Raw genomic sequence first — 27,567 nt, 5'->3', positions numbered from 1 at the left:
AATTAATCACTTACTCTTGTCACTATTATTCTAGGGAGAACTTTACTCATATGGGTACACCTAACATTACCATCGCATACTTTTAGTGCGATGGTCACTCCACAAGTATAAATGCTTGTAAAGTGTGAGGGCAAGAGCCGAAGTTCAAGTCTTTAGGAGGAAGTTTCACACATATATACACTTAAATTAGTCTAAATTAGAATTCTATCCCATATAAATAAATAAATATAAATAAAAAAATATTAGCTGACATGTCATGAACCTAATGGTATCCACTTCAGTGTTTGCGTAATCACCTTTTTGGGGTTAGCCATCTCCACTATAAATTCAGCAGTAAGCACTAATTAGCCAAACAAAAAGGATCCCAAAATTATTTGTGAAGCAGAAAAACATGTCTAAGCTTAGCACCCTCTTCACAGTTACCCTTCTCCTTAGCTTGGTGCTAACCTATGCTGCTCGTCCCGAGCCTACCTTGGCTGGAGACTCTCTCACTACCACAACAAACGGGGTACGTCCAATTTTTTCCTCTTGTTTACCTTTTGTATTAATTTTTTGTTGTAAAATCTAATTTTTCTTTATTTATTTTTATTTTTGGGATATAGGTTGTTGAAGCAGAAAACGTTGAAGTTGATGAGAATTGTGAAGGAGTTGAAGGGAAAGAAGAGTGCTTGATGAGAAGAACCCTCACGGCTCATGTGGATTATATCTATACTCAGAAGCACAAACCTTGAACTTCTGTATCAAAAGAAAGTAGGATAATTGAATTGCAATAAGTTGGTATTTTCAATGTTATAAAGGGAATAATTTGAATTATATGCATGTTCTGAATTGGGTTTAGTGTGATTTGATTGGTTTGGTGTTCCTCTGAATCTTTTAGTAGTTTTATATTTGCTTCTTCTAGATTTTAAACATTATTATGTATAATATCCTCGTACCAACATGTACGAACAGTACAAGATAAATAAAATTGGGTTTTGTAATCTCTTTATTTTTTCTTTTTTCTTTTTTGATACGGGGTTTTGTAATTTCTGCAAACACCGGCGTTTGCCTTTTGATAATAATATTATAAGTTTGATCGTTCTTTTGTTTTGACCAACAAAAAAGAAGAAGTTAAATACTAATTTGTGGAACTGAATTCGTTCTCATTAGGAACATGTCCGTTTCATTGATTTCATTATTCTCTTTGCTTTTTAATACGTGCTTAATTATAAGGGTGTCTTTACTTTTCAATCCCGTAGTTCCTTTGGTAAACAAGAAGAAAATTTGAAGCATTGGATTTTGTATTGAATTGAATGTCATAGAATTTGAGCAACTTCATAAGATAATTTTCAATCCCAAAGTCAGCTACGTAACCATTTCCTTAATCTAAATAAAAAGTTACGTGACCAAGATGCCAACTTCTAAAGATGAGAGCTTCTGAGTCAAAGAGGTCAATTCCAGTATTAACTATTAACCCACGTTTATGCCAAGTTTAATATCAAGCTTTGAATCTAATATTCTAATCCAAAAATCTAATTATACCTAAGAGCTGTTTTGATGGAAGTATGAAACTAAAAATTCTGTACCTTGTAGCGGTTCCAATGCTTTAGATGGCTTTAGGTGGCTAAGCCAATCGATAATAGGTTTTTACAATCACAATATATTGAAGTGGCTGATTGTGAGTGTTACACAAACATTTTCATATGAATTCACAACTTTCTTTTCACTACCTACAGTCGACAACTTCAAAGTTCTGTCCCTAGAATAATGGGCAGCTCTATTTTGGCGTAATCATTGCCTAATTTCTTTCCCAGCAAATGTTTACCAAGCAAGAGTCAACTTGCGTATTGGCATAGAGGCAAAACCCAAGATATACGTCAAAATTGACTAGAGCCGTAAATAAAGTTTTGAGAATAGTTTGTTAAGCATTGAGAAGCGAATGAGATTCCAGTTTGGTTGAGTGAGAAAGGGAAGGCCACAACTAGTACACTTCTTTTTTGGTCAAGTGAGGTCTACGAAAGTAATCATCAACATTATGGTGTAAAAAGGTTGTTGTGCAATTACCGCACAATTTCATACTTCAAAAAATTCTAACTCTCCTTTCAATTCAACCAAAACACATCATCACATTCTTTCAAATACTAAAGAATTTTTTCCCAATGGCTATTATTCCATGTCTGCTTGTCGCCAAAATAAAAGAAGTGTCAAAGCCGTCTATGACAATTTCTCGTCACGTATAGGTTTTACTCGAGAGCTTTGAAATATGTGAGTCTTGTAGCTCAGTGGTGTAGTCCGATTCCCTCACGGATGAGATGTTGGGTTCAAATCCCACTACCCCTGCTTTGGTGTAAGCAAGAAAATAAAACTTTGAAATAAAGAACACGTCGTTTTCATGAGTTAATGACAACTAATTATATGCATTTTTAACGACCATTATTGATGTGCGAATTATGCTGCTCTTTGAACCTGTGCTAGATTCTGTCTTTTCTTCTCCACCATCTCCTCAGAAAATAGACCTGACATATTACAAAGAATTGTATAAACACTTTGGTCCTCCCTGATGTTACAACAATTTACGAGCTCAGTAGTGCAGTCTTTTAAGTTAGCAAGCTTTTGTGTGCGTCTCTTTTCTAGATAAGTTAGGCACCCATTCGGGTAAGTTAGTCAAGCAAAAATTGCTCTTACTAGAAACGAGATAACCCAAGGCAAACCAGAAACCTAAAAATATCTTATACCTAAGTGAACGAACCAGTTAACAGACAAACCAAAGAACAACTATCAATATATCTTCCCCATGAAAGCAATTTGTCATGTTTGATGTTTCCTAATACAAAACCACTTGCGACAAGGATATTTAAGACCTATGCTGCTACCAATTTATAAGGAATAGACTTTATTTATGAGGTGCTGTAATTCTAGAGGAATCAACTTAAAGCCTCAGGTACCAAGATTACTTGGCACGCTCTCCAATCCTGTCTCAAGTGGTAAAACGCATAGCAGATTTTTCTAATGGGGGGACCAAACCATCACAGTTCAAGCACATCCACTCAAAAGAGATGGAGATAGCTAGTCACATAATTTGTTTGGTTCATATTTAGTTCAACCACTCACACAATAAATACTCTACCAGCAGATTCAGCAGAGCTTATATATATGCTACTCATTTCTTTGTGGATAGGATCAAGAGGTGCAACTGCTGAACCGCATATAAAGCAATATAAATTGTAAATATATGCAGAGTATAATGCACTGATAAAAGATCATTAATCTCCCTTATCAGCTCAAGTAATGGGAACAGGAACAATCACTAACAGAAAACCTATATTTTATGGCAGTTCATGCACAAACTAGTGGGTGTAATGGTAGGTCAGGTTAAAGTAGTTCATTCAATCCATTCAGACTCAGGACCTTCCCACTCAGACTGCACAATCCAACCCACTTTTCGTGTTTCAAAATGCCTCAGCTGCTCTCATGATACCAAATTATTAATGTTTTAGAATAATCCCATTCTTCTTTAACAAAAAAAAAGAAGAAAAAGAAGAAGACCAACTCAAATCACAGCCTTGTAAGTAACCTCTCCTGAGAAACTAAATCAGGTAATCCATCTCAAAAGAGGTTCCATATTAGGCCAAGCCCAGGGTAAACCTTTTCTAAATAGTCTTTGTCATCATGCTAAATCATATTTCAATAGATCAATATAGATTTTCTAGTAGGCAATAATTTAGACATAACCACAAAACCTTCAGTCCTTGACTTAAATTACCACAGTGCCAACCCTACTAAGTTTAACCTCTAATAACAATTTAAGTTCAAAAGTGGACTATGAGAAAACATAGACAAATAATAGTTGGCATAAGTAGGGATCTCTAGAACCAACAGCCGAAGTACAATTACTCAATTAGTGGTCTCTGTATAGTAAGTTGACACCAAAAGCCAAAATGAAAAGTCATCATAATGTACATACATATGATAGCTAGAAAAGATAAAATGATGTCGACATTTTGGCCAACAAAATCTTTTTGTCAAAATCAAAATGATAGGAGGTTACAAGAATCATGAATACATGTATCAGGTAGTGGGCTAAAAAATGATTATGCTACATTTGATTAAGATATTATATATCATTAGTAAGTTACACAAGAGTTTTGAATCTAAATCCTCATCCTCCTCATTTTTATGGGAGAAGAAAGTTTCATTTGATGCAGATTATACATCTGATCCCACCATGTATTTTCCTTGAGAACAGACTGGGAAAAACAAAAAACAAAAACCCAACACTGCTGATAATCAGAGGCCTCTCCCACAATTCTCAGGCAGCAGAAGACTTTCAGTTTTTGCAGCAAAAAGACATGTAATCAAATCCAGCCCTTGAATTCCATGAAATGCAATTATAAACTTTATTTAAAAGTTGAAAATACTGAAACAGTTAAAATGCATCACCTTAACATCTAGAATTATTATTTCAGATCCATTGAAAAGAATTACACCAACCGATTGTAGAGGGCAAACCCCAAATTACTGAACTCATCCAAAAAGTTGTCTCCCCAATAGACAACAGTACACTCCACATTTGAAAACTGTGAACAACAACATTCAAATTTAAACTAGCGTTGATATGATCCACCAGTCATCAATCCTCCAATTCCACCTACACTGCACAATCAGAAACCACTTTGACTTCTCAAGATTCATCCTGCTTTAATGCTTCAAAATTATTACGGATTGAAAGCCTATATATTCTCATAGTAATTATGCTCAGAAGAAACAACACAATGAGGACCAACTATGGTTATTTCATTCCATAGTTTCCCCCATAAACTCAATTCAAAGAAAGTGAAACATTGTTGGCATCTACGAAAAAAACAAAAATGCTAACAAGAAAACTGAATCAACTTAAAGAAATGTCTTGCAGACAGGACTCCACATCTAGCATGCAGCATATACTGGTTATATAAAAAAATAAAAAATAAAACTAACCTAGGCCTAGAGGATAACAAGCACCACAGCCCACTAACATGTTCTTTTTTTTTTCTTTTCTTTTTTCATTTTTATTGGCAAGTTGCATACACACCTGGGGAGTTTTGAACTTGCAACCCTACCCTCCACCCCTTTTAAGGGAGGAAGTGCCACTTGAGCCAGAACTCATTGGCACGCCTGCTAACATGCATCATAACCTAATAAATTACCAATGACAATGAATCCTTAAAATTTATTACTAGCATCAGGCCTCAAAACTCAAAGCTCCCATATATTTATGCATATAGAAGGGTATATGCATAGATACATGCACGTATTATGCATTAAGTGCTTTCAAATTATAAAGTAGACTAATATCAGGAGGCAGAGAAAATAAGTTCATCTCTAAGGGGCCCATACATATAGATGGTAGATTTATAAAATTGATCCTAATTGCAAATCTCAGAAGCACTTTACAATGTCCCCCCCAAAAAATCCAACAATCAAGCCCCAGGGCTCTGCTCCTAAAGTTTTTTTATTCAATTTCTTTTTTGGAGAAGAAAGAGAGGGGGGGGGGGGGGGGGAGATGGTAATGGAACTAATTCCAAATTCCAGTTAATTTAAAAGCACTTCGTGGCCAATCAAAATGAAGTAGGTGAACCCAACTTTGCATTTTAATAAATAGAGACAAATATACATAGAAATAAGTGGAAGTACAATATTTCCCAGTGCTAAATCTATCAATCAAGACTAAATAGGTGAGCCCCAATTTTGCATTTTAATTAATCAAGACAAACATATACATTCAAAAACCTATCCAGAAGAAGCCATTTCAGTATAAAGTCATTGGAGTCTCCATGACAAGAACTTTGTAAGGAAGGGAGAATCGCATCAAATTAAGCAAGCAAGGGAACCTTGGCACCACCACAAACATGGAGATACAACGCAAGACATATGGTAACAATGACAGAAGACTTTGCACTAAAATATCTGACAACTTCCAATCCTCTGTCCACAACCTCCTCACGAACAACATTAAGACTTCTTTTCAAACCATCCAATAGCTTCCACAACATAAACTCCACAACCGATCTCACTGTTTCAAATGTCACCCTGCCAGTCACGTCAAGCACAAACTTCCTATTACTTGGCACTGCCAATGTAGATGAAACCTTGCCAACCCACCCACTGCCACTATCTTGAATTCCATCAAAAAACTCCTCGTCCTTCGGCTGCTTCAAAGACCCTTCTCTTTGAAAAAACACGTCTTTCATGGCACTCGAACCTTCACTCAGATCAACAATTGGGGAAGAAGAACGTGAACCCAATTTTGAACTCGAGTTCGAACTCGTCAATACTTGGTGAGATGTTCTTACAAGTGTTTCCACAGCACCATTACAAATGGTAGCCAAAATGTCCCTCACTTTATTCTCATACTTGGGATTCGTCAATCCAGTAAACAGCTCATCATACACATTGATATCCATTGTTTTATCCAAATAAACCGTAACCGCAGTGCTCACAAAAACTTGAATGCAATTCCCTATGAGTTCTTTACATTTATCATCACAAACCACATTTACCCATCCAGGCACCTCCGATAAACTCGACACGCTAGAACGATTCCCAGATTCACCATTGGAGTAAAATCCCAAAACCAAGTTCTTCGCAAAGCTTCCAACCACAACCGAAGCAAAACCGGTCCCAGCAGTAGAGAAAAGTTTCTCCAAAACCCTATCAGAAAAGCCTGAATTCCCCGAAGCCGTATCTGAATCCCCATCAACCTTCGCATCAATCTTATATCCCCGCAAAATCCCAACCGTCAAAGCCTCCGTAACCCTAACCAACGACTCGGAAAACTCCTCCGACCTCGCGATTTTCGAAATCTGCTTCAAACTATTGGGAATTTTGTTGGAATCGGATTGGAGAAACTCCTTCAAGTCCTTAGAGACAACACCGATCGTCTCGGCGGAGTCGGCGACGGTTTCAGCTAGAGAAACCAAAGCTCCGAAGAGCTTCATCAATCTTTTCCTCTTCTTGGTCACAGAGGGCGAATTGTAGACCTTGTAAACACCGTAACCGGAGACGCCGAACACGGCGAGCAGAATCAGCCATTTTTTCCTCCTCTGAGAGAAACTCAAACCCTTCTTGACCAATTCCAAATCCATCGATGAGGACCAATCAAACCCTAGAGCTTAAGGGGTAGAAACCCTAGGGTTTCGGTCAATGATTGAATTGCAGAGTGATTTTTTTTTTTTTTTTTTTTTGAGAAGGAAAAATTAAATGGACAAGATTCGAACTAATCTAAGAATAGTTTAAAAGAAAATTTGGAAATTAATTAATTAATTAAGTGATTCGTATTTTGAGAATTAAATGCGGAGTATGAGACTGGTGAGGAAGGACGAACCTGTGGAGAGAGCGAGAGAGAGAGAGAGACAAGTCAGCCTTGCAAGTCTGTCAAGACCCTGAGATTTTTTTTTTTTTTTTTTTTTCTAAATGAAAGGACTGATTGGCTACAAAGCCTTTTTTTTTCTTTCTTTTTTTTGTGGATTTGGCTACAAAGCCTTGGACCTTGGAATTTTGTTTTACCAGAAAACTTGGAATGTCTCTCTCTCTATCTCTCTCTCTCTCTCTACTGCTGATTGCTGACTGCTGAGATCGTACGGATTTGTTCGCGCCAAATATTTGGTAGTTTTTTGTTTTTTGTTTTTTTTTTTTTTGAGAAGGAAAATAAAGATTTGGTAGTTAGACCTTTTTTTTTTTGGAAACCGGAACGAATGAACAATTTTAACTGGTAAGTAATGCACGAAATTTTTTAATAATATATGATTTATTTCAAAAAAATATTGTTGTGGGGGTTGGAGGTGGGGGAAGGGGAAGGTTGAAGCCAATTGGGCCTAGATAAGCCCAAAGAGATCCAATAAGATACTGGTGGAAGAAAAATGAGCCTAAACCGAACGCAGTGAGCCTAAGGGCAAAGGATTCGACTCAGAAAAGACTTGCCCAAAAGTAGACCACCCTCTAAGATTCCAAGAAGACCCGTACGAGGAAGGCTTGTCCCATGAGCCGGGGCCAAGGAGCAAGGCGAGCTTTGTGCTGTATATATAAGTATATATAATAATAGGTTGTAATAATGATGATGTTTAAATTTGAAAAATATTGTTTCATAAAGTTGTTAAAGTGAAAATTCGAAGTTTAGCATTTTCGATCGGTCAAAGTTTTAGCTCGATCGATCAAAATGGTAAAGAAAAAATCTTGAAGTTTCTGGATGACTCAATCATTGCTAGATTCCTGTTCAAACGATTAAAAAGAGCACTCGATCAATCGAAAGCAATTTTCAACCGATCAAAAGTCGAAAATCAAGATTTCTCTGTAGAATTTTTTGATGACTGTTCAATGTGTTTGAAGAGGTTTCAAGCCTTGTGAATGGTTTTATGAAATATTTTAACTCTTCATACGTGCCTTTTGATAAAATATAACCCTATGGGTTTGGAAGGCACATTTCCACCCCACGTCTACATTTGGCGTTTAAAACAGTGGGCTCCACGGCTACAATGCTCTACAAGATAAACGCATCAATAACTTTAAAACTGGGTTCCACGGGCACTATTCATAGTTTAAAAATTATATTACTACAGTGTTTTCAGTAATAAGTTTTTAGTTTTCAGCAATAAGCGATATTCAAACAGACCATAAGTTAGAGAGAAACGCAAGAAATCTTGTGGTAATTCTCCAGAATTGCTATCTATAGAACCCAACATCTTGGTTATATCCCGAGGATAAATTTGCAATAACCCTTTAACAACATTAGCGTGGGGGGCAAATATTGTCTAAGGAAAACGATATTGTGCCTTCAAGTTATCTATTTTTGTTTGTTTTTTGTTAACCTTATTATTCTATTATTACTTTGTGTAATATCACCTACACTTTGTAACATGAACAGCTAATTGGAACCTCGTAGGTTACTCATAGGAAACTAACTAACGGAGGAGCATTGGAATTCTAAGTAAAGGTGAAGGAAGTTTCATAAAAAAAATAAGGGATAATTACACTTAACCCACCTGTGGTTTGCCTCTAATTTGATGCGCCTACCTGTGGTTTAAAGTTTGACACTTTTCCCACCCGTGGTTTATTCCCTTTATGCTCCGTAACCCACCTCCATGTCTGCCGTTACTCTAACATGTTTTCTTTCAAAATCAAAACACAAAACAGATCAAAAAGTTAAGGTTTTTGATTGCTTAAGAACTTATGCCCAAAAGCTCATCCAAGCTAGCAAACATGACTGAATACAGGTGAACTATGCTTGTATTTATTTTTTGCTAATTTTTTCTCTCTCCTCTAGCTGTCTCCCACTTCTCCGTCTCCCACATCTCTCTCTCATTTCTTTGCCTCTTCATCACTCTCTATTCAGTCTTCAGGTTTCATCACTCTTCATCGCTTCGATCTTCACTCTCACCATTTTCTTTATTTTTTCTCTCATTGCCGACCCATCTTTAGTCTTTGCTGACCCGTCGGTGGTTATGGGTTGTTCATGGGTTTGATGGGTTCAGGTCTAATAGGTTTCAGGATTGGTTTGTTCTGGGTTGATCGGTGGTTATGATTTGTTGATGGGTTGATCTGTGGTTGATGGTTTTGGTTACGAAATCGACATGGGTCAATGGGTTGTGAAATCGGTGTGGGTCAATGGGTTGTGAAATCGACGTGGGTGGTTTTGGCCGTGGGTGATGGGTTTTGGCCGTGGGTATGGGGGGTGCTAGGTTTGCTTACTAATGGGTTGGGTTTGCTTGCCATGGGTGGTGTTGGGAATATACACATCCCTGACAACTCCAAATCTCTCATATGGAACTCGAAGTTCTTCTGGCCAATCTATGGGTTTGGGTTTTGATTTGTGGAGGAGAAGCATGACTGATTTGGGTCTAGGTTTTGAGGAGCGTGACGTAAAGGTTGCGATTTGGGTTCTGGTGGGGGTCGATCTAAGATTTTGGGTTGTCACGGTGGACATCAACGTAGGGTCGTGGTGCTATGGGTGGACTTGGGTTCGTGGGGCCGTGGGTAGCAGCTCGCCGTGGGTCTTGGGATTCATTTGTGCCTAGGTTGAATTCATTAGTTCTTAAGTTTCAAATATATGCTTGGGTTGAATTCATTTGTTCTTAAGTTTCATTTGTTCTTGAATTCATCTGTAAAAATTTGGATCTAAATCTGAATAGTTATTTGCTTGTGGTTGAGATGATAGGTTCAAATACAAGTTGAAGTTCTAAGAAATTGCATAACTTTTTTTACCAATAGCTCATTTTGATCTTGTTTTCTCTTGAATTTTTTTTTGTTTTTTATGTTTTGGGAGGAGAGAGACATAAGAATAGTGCAAAAATACATATTTATCCTTCTTTTTAATAGAGGTGGGTTACGGAGCATAAACGGAATAAACCACGGGTGGGCAAAAGTGTCAAACTTTAAACTACGGGAAGCATATCAAATTAGAGGCAAACCACAGGTGGGTAAAGTGTAATTATCCCAAAAAACAACTATCTCCTCCACATTAAATGCACTTCATCAACTAGTCATACTACATTATTGGTTGAATGATCCTCCTAAATAGTGTTTTGACATCCTATTACATACACATCACAACCTCAAAAGGAGGGGGATGGGACAAGTATCCCACATAGGAAGCATCCACTGTACAAGTAAACAGTTTAAAGGACTGCAATCACCCTATAAATGGAGAAAAAAAAACTCTATGTACGGGGATTTGAAAAAGACTAACTTTAGACAAAAGATTGTAAAGGCTTTGTAATAGCTTCATCTGTACAGTTGTTATCCACTTGTATTTGTCTTCCTCTAGATGGACCAAGGAAAGTTTATAAGAAAGAAGTAGTGATTATTTTTCCATCACATTTGATAGCCAAGTTTTTTTTTATTCTGAGTTTCTTTCTTGTTTTCTAAGAATTTAGCTTTTAAACTCATCTCTACAAATTTGTTGTTTCAGTTAAAGACCAACTCGTAGAGATTATTTTATCCCATGTGATTTGTTGTAAAAATATTGTGGATGTAGCACTTTAATAAATATAGTTGATAGTAATTATCAATAGTAATTAATTATAATTATATTTGTGTCTGAAAATATTTATTCTCTTATTTATAGAAAAGAAATTATGAGATGTCTATCCTCGGTATGAACTATTTATTCTAATTATTAATAGTTTAAATATATAATAAAATTTTAAGTAAAATATAGTTAATACTATAATAAAATTTTAGGTAAAATATAGTTAATACTCCTGAAATTGGGGCTAATGCCAGTCATATCCAAAACTTTTCAAGATTGACCACCTTGGCCCTAATCACCATGAGAGAAAATGGAGGGGGGATAACTAACAATTTAGGGTCCAAGTTGAGTTTAGAAACAAAGTTTGTATGTTTTGAAAAGTTTAGATCTAGCTCACTGTAGGGATGGAAGGCCCGGGGGGTGTATATTGGGCCGTACGCCTTGTCCGACAACGTTCAACATTCCGATGACAGTTAGACATTAACTAAAACATACAAATTCATAGGGTATGGAAGAATTCTAGCAATGAAGGTTAGGGAATGTAGTCTGAGGAGAAATGCCTCATCGGCTAAGCATAGTAGAGGTCAGAAGATTTGATCTGCCATCAAGAGCAACACTCCGGACAATTCTTGTATGTTCAAAAAGTATGTAAAACGCCTATGAATGTTTAGACCCCCAATTTACAAATTACCAACACAAACTTATTATCAAACAATATATGTGTGGAATATGAAAATAAGCTAAATCAAAATTGGTAAAACAATCTAAACCAAAATTAATCACAATCACAGCAGCAATTAAAATGTAAAGATTAAGGGAAGAGATATGCAAATAAAAAACAACACAACAATGTGTTATCGAAGAGGAAATCGAAATCCTCGGCGTAAAACCTCTCCGCCACCCTCCAAGCGGTCAATAATCCACTAGAGAATGAAGTTGGGATACATAAATAGCAGAAGACCCTCCAAGCTTAATCTACCCAGTGTACCTAAGCCCTCCAAGCTTCTTACACCATCGAGGTTACGCCGAACCTTTGTCTTCTCTAGCTTACCGGATTCCCACCTAAATACAGGGTTTCTAAATACTGAATTACAAGAAAATTGGCATGGATTAAAGCAACTTTAGGAATGTACTGATAGGACAAGGATCAAAGCAAGCAACTTGACCTACGCGTGGAGGGTGGAAACAAAGCAAAACAGGAGAATATAAGGAAGAAAGACCTCATTACAAAGGGATCCATTTGAGAATCTGGAAAAAAAAAAAAAAAAAAACATTGTAGCAATAAGAACTGTAATTGTAATCAAGTTTAAGAGAGATATATACAATAACTATTCTCCTCGAACTATGTCGAGGAAGATTTTCTTTGAACTAAACATGTTTATCTTTGTTTTCTTGTCATCTAGACCCACTATAATTATTGTCTAACTTATTAAAGCCTAGTTTCCAACCTAGTCTCTACAAATTCATTATGGGCTCTTTGAGCTTTAATCCTTTTACCTTTAGGGCTTAGGATCCAAATCGCGCCTTTACACCAACATTAGCCCAAATTTCAAGAGTTAATAATTTCAGGGGTATTAAATGTATTTTACCTTATGAATTTAAATTCAATTAAAAATACATCTAATCTATTCTGTATTTTACATAAATTACAACATGCCAACTTAACAGTAATTATATTTTTTTTTATAAAAATAATAATAATAATTCACTTTTTTTAGCCACAGGGAACCCCAAAAATTCAATTTATGTGGTTACAAATCATTGCCATATCAATACTTTTTCTTTTTTGTTTTTCAAAAAAAAAAAAGGTAAACTACATATTTGGTCCTTAACATTTACGTTGTTTATCAATTTGATCCTTAATGTTTCAAATGTGTCAGCTTAGTCCATAATCTTTTGATATTGTGTCAGATTGGTCTTTGCTGTTAAGTGATGGATAAAAAATACTGACGTGACCAACAATAAAAATAAAATATAATTTTCATTTCACATAGACTGCTGCATGTATTACCACATCAACACAAACTAAAAAAATAAAAAATAAATAAAAAGTTAGGGACTAAACCTTGTACAGCCACCTTTTATATGGAATTTCCACGAATTCATAAACTTGTGAGAAATAAAAATAGAGAAAACACACGCTAAAGAAAAATAATCACACGCACAAGACAGTATTTACGTAGTTCGGCAATTTGCCTACATCCACGAGTTGCAGGAATTTCACTATTATCAGGGAAAATTATAAAGTGCGACTACAATTCTTTTTTTCTCTCACAAAACTGACTACTCAAAACGCTAATCACAAAAACTGCGTTTTCTACATCCGGCGCACAAAATTCACAATGGGCTACAAAACATGCCAAAAAGCTTGGGCCTCTCGGCCCAAGCCTCCACTCCATGGACTAAACCTCAGAAAATCTTCCATTAAAAAACCACGCAACATTATTCGGGTCGGATCGAGTCATCAACCGGATCAAACATAACTAGGCTCCACAAAGCCCAACACCTTTCATTAGTATATTTTTCAGATTTTTTTTTTTTCCTTTACTTTCTTAGGAAGCATACAAGGTAAAAAACCTAGAATTGAAAATTCAATTTACTTCATTTTCCCATATTATTCCAACAACCAAACAAGGAAAAAACAAAACATATTCCAAAACCCAGAGAGAGATGCGGAGAGAATCACAATCACAATCACAATCTGTTGTTTTTGCTGGGTGCGCTTGATTAGATTCAGAACTCATTTTGTTTACACAGGGGTTTTAATTTTTTTTGTTTGGAATATTGGATCTATCATTTGAAGAAAATGGGATTGACCTGATTGGGAGTTTCGAGAATGTATAGAGGAATAGAGGGAAGAATCTTTGAATTGTTGAATGGTTAGAGTTGGGATTAGAGTAAGGTCGAAAGTTTTAAATAGTCTAAACCCAACCCAGCTGTTGATTTATGGCAGTGATTGGTTTGAAAATTTTTGAAGTACGGTGCGGACATTCATGAACTTGGAAGCCCAATACAAGTTAATTAGGTGGTTTGAAATTTTTCTTTCATTGTGATTCCTTTCTACATCTCTTTCTCTGGGTTTTGGAATTTGTTTTATTTTTTCCTCGTTTGGTTACTGGGAAAATATGAGAACATGATGGAAATTGAGTTTTAAACTCTAGATTTTTTTTAACCCCCGTTTGGTTCCTAAGAAAGCAAAGGAAAAGCAAATGAAAGAAAATTTTAAATCTAAATATACACCGAAGACATGCGACAGTACAAGGTTTAGTCCTCTTTTTGTGCTAATGTGGCAATACATGCGGCAGTTTATGTGTCATGAAGATTATATTATATTTTTACCGTTAGCCATGTCAACATTTTCTATTCATCACTTAATGGTATAGACCATTTTGACACAATACCAAAAGATCAAGGACTAAACTAACTCATTTGAAATGTTAGAGACTAAATTGACAAACATCGTAAAAGTTAGAGACCAAATATGTAATTTACCCAAAAAATATATATATATGTAACAATCCTTTTTTTTCTTTTTGGATTTGAACAATGTTTCAAAAAAATAGGTAAAATTACACCAAAAGCAAGCCTTAATGCTTAAAATAAGGCTCTTTGTACATCATGACAAATATGGAACAAGAAGTCTAACGAGGAGGACACTTAACTTTGATTGCTTCCACGATTATCCGACTGGAGTCCTCTGTCCTCACGTTTTTGTCTTTCAAAAAAATGTTTCGCCAATATCTGTCTAAACTTTCTCAATCACTCCTATTTGCTCGTTACATTAACTTACATTTCTCACACAACCAATCAAGCATATAATGCACTATCGAAACTTTGATTACCATTCATTATGTACAAAAAGCTCAAGTGACACCATTACCAATCATAGGACAACTGAGAAGGTTTACGTTTTTAAGTCCTTAGTCCAGGTGTTACATATGGGAAGACTCTCCAGCTCTATATTTAATCCAATCAGCAAAAGCTTATGCAATTATGGACTTTTCTTGAAACCCTTCGAAACTACTATCTTGGTTTTTATGGGTACACGGCCATCATCAACATCCTCAAGATCACTGAAAGATATGTCATCTTCATTTCCCATACAATAAGCAGTTCCGCTATACGCACCAAAATCAGAATCTTCCTCAGGCCACTCATCCTCATCATCTTCAAAATTCTGAACTAGTGGCTTAGAGGATGGACCAACTAGTGAATCCTTATTCCCAGTCTTAATAACTGTCTTCTCTGCAATAACAGATTTATCAATAAATTGTAACTCAGTACTTTCAACTGGGTACTTCTCAGTCTCAAAATCTGTTGCCATGGAGGAGCTAGTATGTTTAGATGCAAAAGTACTCCCTGGTATAGGATCAAAATCTTCCTCCAGTGCATTAGCCCTGCCTTTTGCATAGGAAGTGCTTCTTGAAAACCAGCCAGTCTCTTCCTTTGTTTGTTTTTGTAGCTCCTGCATCCACATTGATCTGGCAGCCACCACCTGCAAGAAATAGGTTAAATGGTTGTAACTAAAATATTTAGTCATACATATAGAATCAAACCTTATGATGTGAAGATTGCTCAAACATTTCAACACTATAGCCAAAACAGAGTGTTTTAAACTTGTAGATGAACCATTTAATTTGTTATTTATAAAATTTAAAAAAAAAGAAGAACTTATAACAAGAAGTAGTCAATAATCTGCAGGACAATCAACATTTTTATTCTACTAAGCAATTCACACTTCCAGCACATTCCTTTGACAAGCATGCAAGCTAAAAAATTGAAGACAATAGTATAAAAAGCAATTTCTGAAGCCGGTTTGTAAACTACTACCAAATTACAGATACCACCAGCCAACCCCCCCCAAAAAACAAAACAAAAAACCCATCAGGCGCACTAATATATTACATGGATCAATAAGTGTAACTATTTTTTAAAACCTATGCAACAGAGCAGAATATTACAATTTACTTGAACTACGAACTATTCCGAACTGTCATTGACCTTACTGATACAAGGTATCAAGCATAAGCATCAACTACGATAGTCTTATGGATGTTAACTGATCCCACCAATGCTGAACCAGACAAAAATATTCCAAAATCAGACTATCACACTCAAACATTGTATGGTAATCATGATTCGTCCTGATGTGAGATTTGTGTTGTGCTTAGAAATCAATTATTTTATTAATAATCAGGAAAAAAGTAGCTGTATGTACTCCCCTTATCAAACCTATGTATTGTTAAATGCACATTTACACACCAACCCACAGTCATGAACATGTGAAAATCAAGTCCCTTAAAAACAAATAAAATATTTTGTCTTGCCTATAAGCTCTAGCTCAAATGACACTTCCTGCTCCCACAAAATTGCGTGAAGGTAAGGTCATGGGTATAAAAACCCAGCATGTGTACAACTTAGCAATTAAAAAAAAAAAAGGAAATCATTTGTTTCTACGTTTACTAACAATCATGTAATGAGGCCCACTGTAACTTAAAATGGAGTTTTGAATTTAAACTTCAGCAGAGGATGCATATGCTTTTTCTATTAATAGAACATCCAGAAAGGTCAGAACTCAGAAGAAAAGGGATAAGTTAATCCTATTCATAAAGTATGGCTAAAAGGTTTTTTGGTCCCTCTAACTTTAAGGTCAATGTAAATTTGGTACCTTGACTAAATTATTATTATTATTATTTTTTTTTTATAACAAGTACAATTAACAGCCTCAAAAGTGCCAACAAAGGTCTTGAAGTTTGAACTTGCTACAAATTCTTGCTACCTTCTCACATATGTGATATGTCTTTTCCTTGGAAATCAGTGCGGAAATCAAAAGTGCCAACAAAGGTCAGTTTCTTTATATGGATGGCAGTGTTGGATCGGATCTTAACTAATGATAATTTACGGAAGCATGGGCTCTTTGCTATTGATTGGTGTTATATGTGTAAGAGGGATGGGGAGACCAGTAATCATTTATTCTTACAATGTTCTCTTGCCAGAGAGTTATGGAGCACAGTGTTGTCACTCTTCGGGGTTGCTTGGGTTATGCCTAATGTCCGTTTGGGAATAGCTTATTTAGCTTTTGTTGAAAACTTTTTGCTGAAAGTGTGCTAAAATATACTTGTACCTTGAAAAAAGTGAGAAAAAGTGGGAAAAAGTGAGATTTTAAAAGGTTGTACATAAAAGATAAAAGCTAAAAGGTGAAGCTGATGCCAAACATGCTCCTAGTGGAGTGGTGGAGCTTTTAGCCTGTAGGCTGGGAAAGTTCAACAAGCATAGAAATGGGGTGATTTGGAATATGAACCCTCATTGTTTAATATGGAGCACTTGGCAAGAAAGAAATTCTCGGATCTTTGAAGTAACTAAAAAATCGATTCATGACTTGATCTGGTTTTTCTTTCAGACTTTGCTTGGGTGGACAAATGCTTTGGGTGTTTATAATTTTACTTCCTTATCTGATTTACTTGATAGTTGTACTTTTTCTGCTTCTTAGTTTTTTCTTGTTTTTTGTTTTTTCTCATCACACTCCCTGTGTGCTTAGGCCTTTGTATTTGAGATGCCTTATCAAAGTTTTTATTACTTATCAAAAACAGCCCCAACTTTAAAATTTCTCTCAATGTGGCCCTTCTAAAGGTAGGCCGTTAAATATCCAAAACAATAATATTTTCTTCTTCTTTTTTCTCTATTTTTTTCCTGCCAAAAACCCTAGCAAAACCTATTGATGGTTGAGGTGAAATTTCAACTTCTGAATCTCTGGTGTAGCTTTGGGGTATTTAAAGACAAAGAGAGTAAGAGTTAATTGATCTCGATATAAGGACCGCACTCATATCGATCCTAAAGTTGAGGGTGAGTGTTAATTGCAAATTTTGATGCTAGCAGGGCTAAAATGATAGCAATCCAAAAGACCAAAAGGTGTTTTAGCCTAAAAGTAACAGGAAATTATCAGTGTCTAAGGATGAGAGATTATACTAAAGTTCAACATCACTTGAAAATATTTTAAATTTACTAAATACACTCTAAGAGTCTAGGGGACTAAAACTCTACATTTAGGTGCCAACGAGCTCTAGCTCAACTAGCACCTCCCCCCGTATAAGTGTTATGTAGAGGGCGAGGTCATGGGTTCAAGACCCATCGGGTGCGTGTGTAATTTTCAAATCAAAACCCCCCCAAAAAAAAACTACAGTTTCTATAAAGTACGCCCCCCTTAAGCATCTGATGACATATCATATGACCTCCTTTACACTTACTAACATTGTTTATAAAAAAAAAAAAACCCAATAAAATAAACAATAGAAGCAAAATGTAAAAAGGTACCAAAAAAAAAAAAAAAAAACACTCTGCAGTTAGACATGACATGATATCTGGCTTCATATGTAGTAACTGAATATCAAATTAAAATAAAATCCCATCAATTGATTCCCATTCTGTAGTGACTAGGCTGACAATTCGTTACACAATCTACAAAAATAAAGCAAATGGAAAAAAAAGTGTAGAAATAATTGATGGGGTGTTCAAAGTCATAATAATGATGCATTACTAGACTGTTCTACACCAACAACAAATTGAACTGGAAACTTACTGGGGCCACAGTCAAAATAATGAATAAAATAGAATAACTTACCTGGGGCGTAGACAAGATATCTGCGTCATGTTTATTTAATCTTGAATGCAGAAGCACAAAGTAGACTTTCCAAAAGTAACTCTCACTCATATGACAAGGACAAAGTTCAATTCTCAAAGCAGCTAATCTGGGAGCAAGATATTGTATAGCCAAAACATGCTCTTTTTGGGCTTTAGACATGTCAAAATCTATAAAAAGAAAGGAAAAAAGAAAGCTGTAAGAATGTAGCACGAATCATCAAAATAGACACTTAAAAAATTATCGCGAGAGCAACTGAATTAGAGCAGCACAGCTAATTACAACAAAACATAGTAATTTTTCTGCACATTGTTTTAAATTTTGGTACGGTAAGCACTGACAACTGCATTTTCTTTACCCTAAGCAAAAATTATGCCACAAATCTTTTTTCAGTTAACAAGCAGTCAAGCACATCATGTCATGTTATGTTTAACACTAGCACTAATTTCCTATTTCCTAATCTGCATCATTCTATAAATTTCAGTCTTTGCAGAACATAAAAATGGGTGTCAAATCAAGAGTCAAGATGTGAAAGGTGGACAGTTTGTCAATGGATACCCAAAAAAAAAAAAACGATAGATGCAGCTACAAATCAGAACTTCACAGGCCTAGATGCTGAAAATGTGATGAAAATACCAGTGACATAACTCCTAATGTACATCGAAGATCAATAAAAGTTAATGCCAATCTAACTCATTGCTTTAAGAGGAATCTTATTGACCTAATGCAACATGAGCTCAGTGAATTCATGTATCGATTAGCAACCCGACATCGTCAAGGAAGATTGAATGATCTTTAACTCCCAAACATTCATATGTATCAAACAAACCATTCACTATATAGATCTCTTAGTCAAAAACTACAACTATGAGCTTTCAATTCTTCAATTACATTAAACAATTTGCATAAACAGTTGACAACCAAGCAAGAACCTACATACTATCAAATATATGAACTACATTACATGCTTTAATCTATATCATAAAACTAAAAGGCTTTGAAATTTACAAAAGATAAGCATTGACTTTTTTGGTTGCTGATTTGAATCCAAAGAAGAAGAGAAAAAAAGAAAGAAACGCACATACCGTCCAAGTCTTCTTCTTCATCAATCGGAAAATCCAACCACGTCTCTGGATGCATCCCGATATTCCTCGCGAAAGCCAGAACCTCATCGGTGATCCCAACGCCACCAAAACCACGCTCCTCCAAATCCGATTCCGATTCCATCTCCGATCCGAACGAGTCGGCGTTCATCTTCGTCGAAATCTCCGCCCTATCGTCGAACCGGAGTCGGCGGAGATCAGAATGAGCGGAGGGACTGGAGGGTTGCGATTGCGAAGAAGAAGAAGGAGGAGGAGGAGCTAGGAACGAAGCCACGCCCCAGAGTTGGCGAGTTAGGGTTAGCTTGAGTTCGGAGAGGTCCTCTTTCACGCCTCGAGATTGGGCCTCATCTGATTCCAAACCACCATTGTTGTCTTGGTGTGAAAGCTTGGTGGTTGAAGATGGTGATGGGTCAGAGTCATTAGGGTATTCGGATACGACGTCGTTTTCTTCATCTTCATCGTTGGCATCGGTATCGTCATCGTCGATCCGGAGTGAGTTGGCCAGAGACCGAGCCAACCATGACATTTCTTTTTCTTTTTTTTTCCCCTAATTTTTTCTCTTTTTTTTTTGTCTTTTTTGTCTTTTTGAATTTTAAATTTTTTTTTGGATTTTGGGGGAGGAGAAAAAGAAAGTGATTGATGGGATAAGATCAGATCGGGTTAAAAGGACATTATGAGTTTAATTAAAAAACTAAGTTCATGTCCAAAATAATTGAAGGTGAAGGAAAAAAAAAAAAAAAAACTACAAATGAAATGGGAGGTGCAATATGCGTGGGAAATTCTTGTAGTTGATGGGCCAGCACTCATATTAGCCCAATAATAATAATAATTTCTTTTAAAAATTGTTTGGCCGTTTTGTTTTTTACTTCTAATTATGTTGTATCTCAATTAAAGTAACGGTTCTAGTTAACTCAATTGATAAAGAAAAATTTATATCAAAAATTGATTAGTGTCTTGGTTTAATGACAAAAAAACCCTTACACAAAAAACTAATCAGTATTTTGTCTAAATAATAAAGAACTATCATTAAGAGCGGATGTCATACGTTAAAAATCTGCCCTAAAAAAAAAACTCAATTAAGATATAAGATTGCAGAGTGCTACTTACTTAATTATGGGAAGGGATTGGTTATACATTGGTGTACCAACACTTAACAACCAATCTTCATTGTTGTTACAGAAAATTTTATTGGTTTCGTAATGATACAATGGTTTTGTTAATTGATTGATGCCTTCATGTATTGGTTAATGCTTTAATGGACAATTTTTAAAAAGTTTTTAATATCATTTTTATAGAAAATATAAAAAATTTTGAAAAAAAAAATTAGTTTTTTTTGCCGTAAGATATTTTCAAAAAATATTTGTAAACCAATATTTTTAGAGTATCTATTAATTTTTTCATAATATAATGTGTGTCGCCGCCAATAGCCATCTCAAAAGGATTCTTCAAGCAAATGAAGGATTCTTTCAACTTTCACTTACCAAAAACCAAGTTGGGTTGTTCTAAAAAAAACAAAAACAAATAAACATTCAATGTGTGCCATTTTATGGGCTTTGAAAGTATCCCCCATTCACTTTTTTTTTTCCCCCAATTTTATGCCATATTAGCCTTTGCACATGATAAGATTCAAATGATAAAGAGAAATCACAAGCTTTATTGAATTAGGAGTTATTTAATTCCCAAAGGTCATTGTCAAAGTAGGATGTGTTATCTCCAAAACAGAGCCATGTGAGATATATGATAAAATGTTTCACATGAACTTGACCCCAATTTGTTCATGTTATTTTGATTATAAATATATAACTACTATGTTAATAATTTTACATTATGAATGGTTATTAAACGAGTGTATCATTAAAATTGTGTTCTTTGTTACATTTGAAAGTTATTTAAGCTTTAGATATTTTTGTAGTCACTTTAAGTAGATTTTACAAGTTTAATCCATTTAATTGCATTTTAATTAATTATCAAATGAATTAAGATGTCATCACAATTTGATTGTGACATTCCATCAAATTCCAATTCTCAGAACCTAAAAACTCTTCCTTTTCTATTCTTTAAAATGCACTCTAGAATTTTTAAAACATTATTATATATATAAACTGTCAAAAAAAAATTAATTACTTCTTTGTCTTAAAATTAATATCCTTAAAACATCCGTTAACTTTTTCATATATATATATATATATATATATATATATATATATTCAAGCATTTTATTCTCCACTTGTGTTCCTATTTTCGGTTCACCTTCTTTTTTTTCTTTTCTTTTTTTGTTCAACTTCTATTTATACAAAGCCAAATGATACTTTTTTTTTTTGGTTTAATTTTATGGGAAGCCAAATGATACTGTTGACCAAGAAGAGTCGTGATTTATGACTCCAACTGCACTTAAAAAACAAGGACCCAACGTGGGACTTTATCAAGCCTGAGGTTGTATCTTGATTTTTTGAGAAGTGATGAATATCTTGATAATTAAGTCTCTTGAATACAACTAAGCTAGCAAACTTAGAAGACAAATTTTTTCGGATCACTGTTTACAAGGAAAATACTGTACACATGCCTATTTGCACTGTTAATGTCCAATGAACAATGCAATAAGCGTTGGTTAAAAAAAAAAAAAAAAAGCCAAACACACAGAACGTGCACGCCAAACGCGCAAAACAAATAGACACTAATGGGAGGGTTTTTTTTTTTTTCTCGGAAAACATAATGGGAGATATTGAAGGTGTGTACCTAATCCAAAAGTGGACCAACCAGAAAAATATTAACTCTTTGCAGTAGTACCAGTAGATCATGCTTCTTGACACATTGACACCAGCACCTACTTATTTCGTCACGTCGAGTTGCCATTTGTAGTCAATCATCACTGTTTTAGTTTGGGTAGGTAGGTTTGCAAAACCAGTAAAAGCACTTAATTATAGTTGGACTCGTTATAGTTTGGTGATCCTAAAATCAAAATTGATTATTGAAGTTGGTCTACATTTAATAAAGTTTCAACTATCAACCACTCCTAGTTTCTGACTATAAATTTTGAGATGGATAACGATGCAATTCGTGGTTCCAATTTGCAACAAAGTTTGGATTAGATTTTCTTAAAGCTATGATAGAAATTTGGATTATTTGGGCTTATTCAAAGATGCTATACATTGCCAATGTTACCAAAGTTTTCTTGCTCTCTCTTCTTTTCAGGTGGACAAGATTTGAAGTTCCTTTTCCTTTTCCTTGGTCAAGGAAGTGTGAGATGTCCGTGTGCACACATTATTGACGACAAAAGTGGCAACTAGGGCCCTTTCAGCTATAGATAAACACAAGATATGCTTTGAATATTAATCCCTTTCCCACAAGCCCAAGAAAATTCTTTGCAATCTAATATAGGTTATTGGGTTTTCCTTTTTCCAGGTGGCTTCTTTAATTTTAATTTTATTTTCCCTCGTTTGAAAGAGAAAGGAAAAGAACAATGGGTGAGATGTCTCCAACACTATCAAACATAATTTTCGAGGACTTCATCTCCCCCCCACTATCATCTTGTGATAATTTCAGAGAGTAATCCTTGAGAGTGACATGAAGATGTATCATTGGTTGAGCGACTCAATTCTAAACTTCTAATACCTCAATGATCATATAAAGTTAAATGCATCGTACACTTGCCAAGAACAATGAATTTTAGTGATAAGAACAATGACAACTTGCTCTCTTTTGTAAAGAGAACCAACCTTAGAATCCCCCTGTTGTTGTCAAATTATTAAAAATATATATGTACACTTAAGTCTTAACCAACATTAATAGATTCAAAATCACACTTCTCTCTTGGATTTCAATAAGTTTAATCGGTAAAGTCTTTTATGATTAAATAAAATATTTAAGATATGTTATAAGTTGATATTTTATCGTGTTTATAAATAAATAATAAAGCAGGTCGTGTCTTGGTAATATAATAAAAAACAATGATATTAATTTAAATTCTATCCTAAAAAAATAATACTAATAATAAATCCCACTTTTTTTCATATATAAATAATTGAATCCAACTTATTTTTAAAATAAAATAAATCAATAAAACCTGTATATAAAAATATTTCACTCTATTTAAACATTTATTTTTTTAGTAAAAAGACGGGACTCTATTTAAATTGTGCTGTAAAATAATTTCCATATTTATTTTTCTGCCAGCCTATTGGCAGGTTAAGTCTGAGTCGACCCGTGTTAAATGGTTTGGTTTGGGCTGGTAGTCCATGTTGTCAAAATCAGTCCATTCAATGTGGCATATAACAGTGATAGGAGGGGACTACGTTGGAGCAGTTATTACTCTCTCAATTAGAATTCAAACTTGTAGTGAGCTCTGTTTTGCTACATTCTTTCTTTCTTACTATTCTATTCTTGTATGATAGTATGAACAAAACAAAAAAACTTGACATGTGAGATGACAGAGTTGTCTCATCTCATCTCTTTCAACAAAAGTAAAACATGGTAGTCTAGTCACACACTTCCATTTCCTTTCTCTCCATCTCTCTCAATTTTGATCATATGTCTTGTAGCCGAAATAACTTGCAAATATACGTATTTGAATTGCAAAATTCAAGTCGTTTATTCTAACAGAATAAATAAAAAAGATCCAAGCTTGAGCAAAATAAGCAATTCAATTAGTTGAATCATTTAAATAAAAAGAGAAAATACAATTGGGTTTACATGGTTTTTGTGTTTGAAGCATAACAAGCCAACTCTACAATGGTGAGACTCAGTGATACCCCCACCCCAAAAAACAATAATTTTCACAAAAAGGGACAAAAGTTTAGGATTGGGCATCCGTGTAAACTTAACTACAATTACAATTCACCCAAGAAAGAAAAATAACTACAATTACAATTGAAACTTATGCTAATGAGAATTCCCTTCCCATTCTTTCCTGTTTTTCTCACACCCTAAACCCGCCTCATATCCATCAAAGAGACCTATTGTACACTGCTCAATTGTGGATTGGAACAATCAGCAACAGGATTAGCACTAGCGTTCACAAACAAAATATCCCAATCCGAATGAAGACTCTGGGACTTATTGGAAAAATTCACTGAAAACAGCCTGCTTATAGACCATAAAATTATAACTATGCAATATATAGAGCTCATTCCACAATTTATGTTTCTTCTTTCAATTGGACCTAATTGATGGAATCTAATTTCTTAGTATACACAAGAGAGGAAAGGGGTACCTCAGAAACCCAATGAACTCCATTTTAAATTCTGCTGCATCCCACAAGCTCTTTGGTTCCTTGGCTCCTTAAGGCCAATTGGGAAAAAAATATGAGACTTATATCAACAACTTGTCATTATCCTTTTCATTGTATCGTTCTTGTAAGCTTACACTTGGAAATGAAGATAGTAGTTGTGTAATTTAGACTACACAATTTCAAAAGCTCAGCAGACCGCTGCTTCATAACAGGACTGCAACCGCTCTGAATTACAAGCAACAACTTAGCTGCCAAACCTGCCTCCACTGCATGTGAGGCACATTCTTCTGGGGCAAGCTTGCAAACAGCCCACAAGATTGACAATGCAAACTGTGTACAACTCTCTGAAACCTTCATCATCAACCTCACCACATTGGGGATAGTGTTGGGGCAATTCTTCAAAGCCAATCTTCCTTCAGGAAGAGTGGACAATACCTCTAGTACATACAGGGCTAACTCCAAACACTCATTATTCAATCTGGGTAGGACCTCAACTAATTGGGGAATAGTCCCAATGCTCACAACAGAGCTCCTAACCGGTTCATGTGAACAAACCGTCTTGAGCAAACTGAGACCAGCAAAAACACCATTTGGGTATCTCTTATCCCTCACCAACCTCAACAATCCAACCAAAAGACTCAAACTTGACACAATTTCAGACCCAATATCCTTCCCAACCATTAACGTTTCGATCAACTTCGTACAATTGATCTTTGTCTCAATGGACCCCTCATTCAACATGTCCACCATCAACGACATCTTCGCTGGTTGCATCAGAATCTCCATGGACTCCAAATCGAGCTCCAAATTCACAAGAATCCCAATTGCCTCAGACCCAACAGCGTGTGAAGTGAAATGACCCAACAAAGAACAAACCAAAGCAACCCCATTATTGTCCACCACTGTCTTCTTAACCGAACCATGAGTAACCACAAGTTGTCTCAACTCTTTAAGCGCTTGAACTCTAGCTTGACCCTTAACCTTTTTCAAAGACTCCAAAACCTCCAAAACCCTGCCTTGCACATCCTCTGACCTCTTCTTCATAGCCAAGTACTTCTGCGAGAACCAACTGTAAATCAGCTGCTGAAGTGTCTTATTTGGAGTGACTGAATCGTCCCAAAGCTCCTGCATCGTAGTTGGGCAAGTGAAATGGCCCAAAGAGAACCATTTTAGAATGTTGGATCTCTCATAAGTCTGACCCGTGCAAAGTGTCACAGGGTCTTGCATCGGTTCCAGTGAGATTGGACAAATAAAAACCGAAGGAACATCCACAGATTCCAGCTCAACCACCATTTTCTTCAGATCCAATTTCTCAGCCACAACTCCACCGAACAAAGCGCCACATCCACCGCCCAAGATGCCATCTTTCACTGCGGTTTCCAGATCCAACACTTGCCCACCACCGCTCACCTTAGAAGCTTGGTACATCCGCATTTTTTATGAATTTATCGAACACCCTTTTGGCTCAAAGAAAATTTGACAGAAATAATTGTTATTGCTGAGAGATAAAGAGCGAGAGAGAGAGAGAGAGAGAGAGTGAGAGAGAGAAAAATACCACCCCTTAAAATTCCAAGAGTCCTATCACGTCCAAGAAAGAGGACGAGAAGCGTGTGGGAAAGAGAAAGAGAAAGTGAAAGAGAGAAAGAAAGAAAAGAGGAGGAAAGAGGGAGAGTGGTGTTTTCTTCTCTTCACACTTTTGTCTCTTTTTCCCTATCTATGTTGTTCTCATTGACAATCCACAAACAATGTCCGTCAAATGGGACATCTTTTCTCCATACTTCGCTTTCTTCCTTTCCTTTTTTCCTCTTTATCTGGTCAAAAGGGTCACATTCTTCCTCACCACCATTATCATGGTCATCATCAACAACGAAATGATGGGTGTGAGAGAGAGAGAGAGAGAGAGTTGTGAGTAAGTAATCTTCTTCCCTAATACCAAAGCTCTCTTTCTCTCACTCACTCACTCACTTCCTCTTCAAGCTCAAAACAAAAGTGTGAAATCATCAAGCACCAGATCAATGAAAAAGACACTTTCACAACTCACAAGTGGTGATAATTGAGGTGCAACAAATAAAAACCCAAAAAATAATAATAATAATAATACAAAGACTACAAATCACTCATTATATGAACAGTTCCGTATAGCCAAATACTAGTACAACACAATTCGTAAAAAGATTTGGAACAGTGTGAGGATATGAAAATGAAAGAATGGGAAAACTCATAAACACACCCAACTCACAGTGTCAGAGCAGAGCAAGAGAAGAAAGCCGAAGAAAAAAAGAAAAAAGCTACCCTTGTGCACAGTCTACTCCACTGTTTTTAGTCTTCTTTTGGAGCAGGTCGTGACTAGGGAGAACCGTATAAAAAAATTGGTTTTTTTTTTTTTTTTTTTCTTTTGTTTTTTACTACGCTCCATACTTTCATAATTTTCTTGGGGAAAGTAAAATATTACTTGGTGTGACCGGTAATACCCGGTGATTTCAACTTTCGACCCTGGGTGACAGTGCACCACACGTGCGTCGTCATTGTAATATTCAGTTTTTGTTTCATTATTATTCTTTTTATACTAAATTTAGTGCCACGAATTTTTTTTATAATTTTACTACAATTTTGCTTAGGG

The 27,567-nt window shown here is 35.6% G+C and overlaps 4 protein-coding genes across 4 annotated transcripts; 1 reads left to right on the top strand and 3 right to left on the bottom strand.

The window, feature by feature from the left end:
* The first annotated feature begins 346 nt into the window (after positions 1 to 346).
* LOC142611670 (phytosulfokines) lies at positions 347 to 980 on the top strand. Its single transcript, XM_075783770.1, has 2 exons — positions 347 to 508; positions 603 to 980. The coding sequence occupies exons 1-2, from the start codon at positions 392 to 394 to the stop codon at positions 729 to 731; spliced, it is 246 nt and encodes an 81-aa protein (XP_075639885.1). The 5' UTR covers positions 347 to 391; the 3' UTR covers positions 732 to 980.
* A 4,596-nt stretch (positions 981 to 5,576) lies between these two features.
* LOC142611678 (protein PHLOEM PROTEIN 2-LIKE A10) lies at positions 5,577 to 7,699 on the bottom strand. The gene has a single exon (XM_075783779.1). The coding sequence runs from the start codon at positions 7,101 to 7,103 to the stop codon at positions 5,832 to 5,834; it is 1,272 nt and encodes a 423-aa protein (XP_075639894.1). The 5' UTR covers positions 7,104 to 7,699; the 3' UTR covers positions 5,577 to 5,831.
* Positions 7,700 to 14,452: 6,753 nt separating this feature from the next.
* On the bottom strand, positions 14,453 to 20,365 carry LOC142613610 (uncharacterized). The gene is made up of 3 exons (XM_075786036.1): positions 19,703 to 20,365; positions 18,600 to 18,787; positions 14,453 to 15,476 (listed from the first exon to the last, which is right to left on the bottom strand). The coding sequence occupies exons 1-3, from the start codon at positions 20,244 to 20,246 to the stop codon at positions 14,973 to 14,975; spliced, it is 1,236 nt and encodes a 411-aa protein (XP_075642151.1). The 5' UTR covers positions 20,247 to 20,365; the 3' UTR covers positions 14,453 to 14,972.
* A 3,976-nt stretch (positions 20,366 to 24,341) lies between these two features.
* Positions 24,342 to 27,241, bottom strand: LOC142614124 (U-box domain-containing protein 30-like). The gene has a single exon (XM_075786669.1). It carries the CDS (start codon positions 26,379 to 26,381, stop codon positions 25,056 to 25,058), a length of 1,326 nt encoding a protein of 441 aa, XP_075642784.1. The 5' UTR covers positions 26,382 to 27,241; the 3' UTR covers positions 24,342 to 25,055.
* Positions 27,242 to 27,567: the final 326 nt, after the last annotated feature.

This window comes from Castanea sativa, chromosome 10 (genome assembly GCF_040712315.1).
Source record: "Castanea sativa cultivar Marrone di Chiusa Pesio chromosome 10, ASM4071231v1".
In the NCBI taxonomy this organism is placed as follows: domain Eukaryota; kingdom Viridiplantae; phylum Streptophyta; class Magnoliopsida; order Fagales; family Fagaceae; genus Castanea; species Castanea sativa.
The sequence above is the reverse complement of the archived record's forward strand: the minus strand, read 5'-3'. Positions and strand labels throughout refer to the sequence as shown.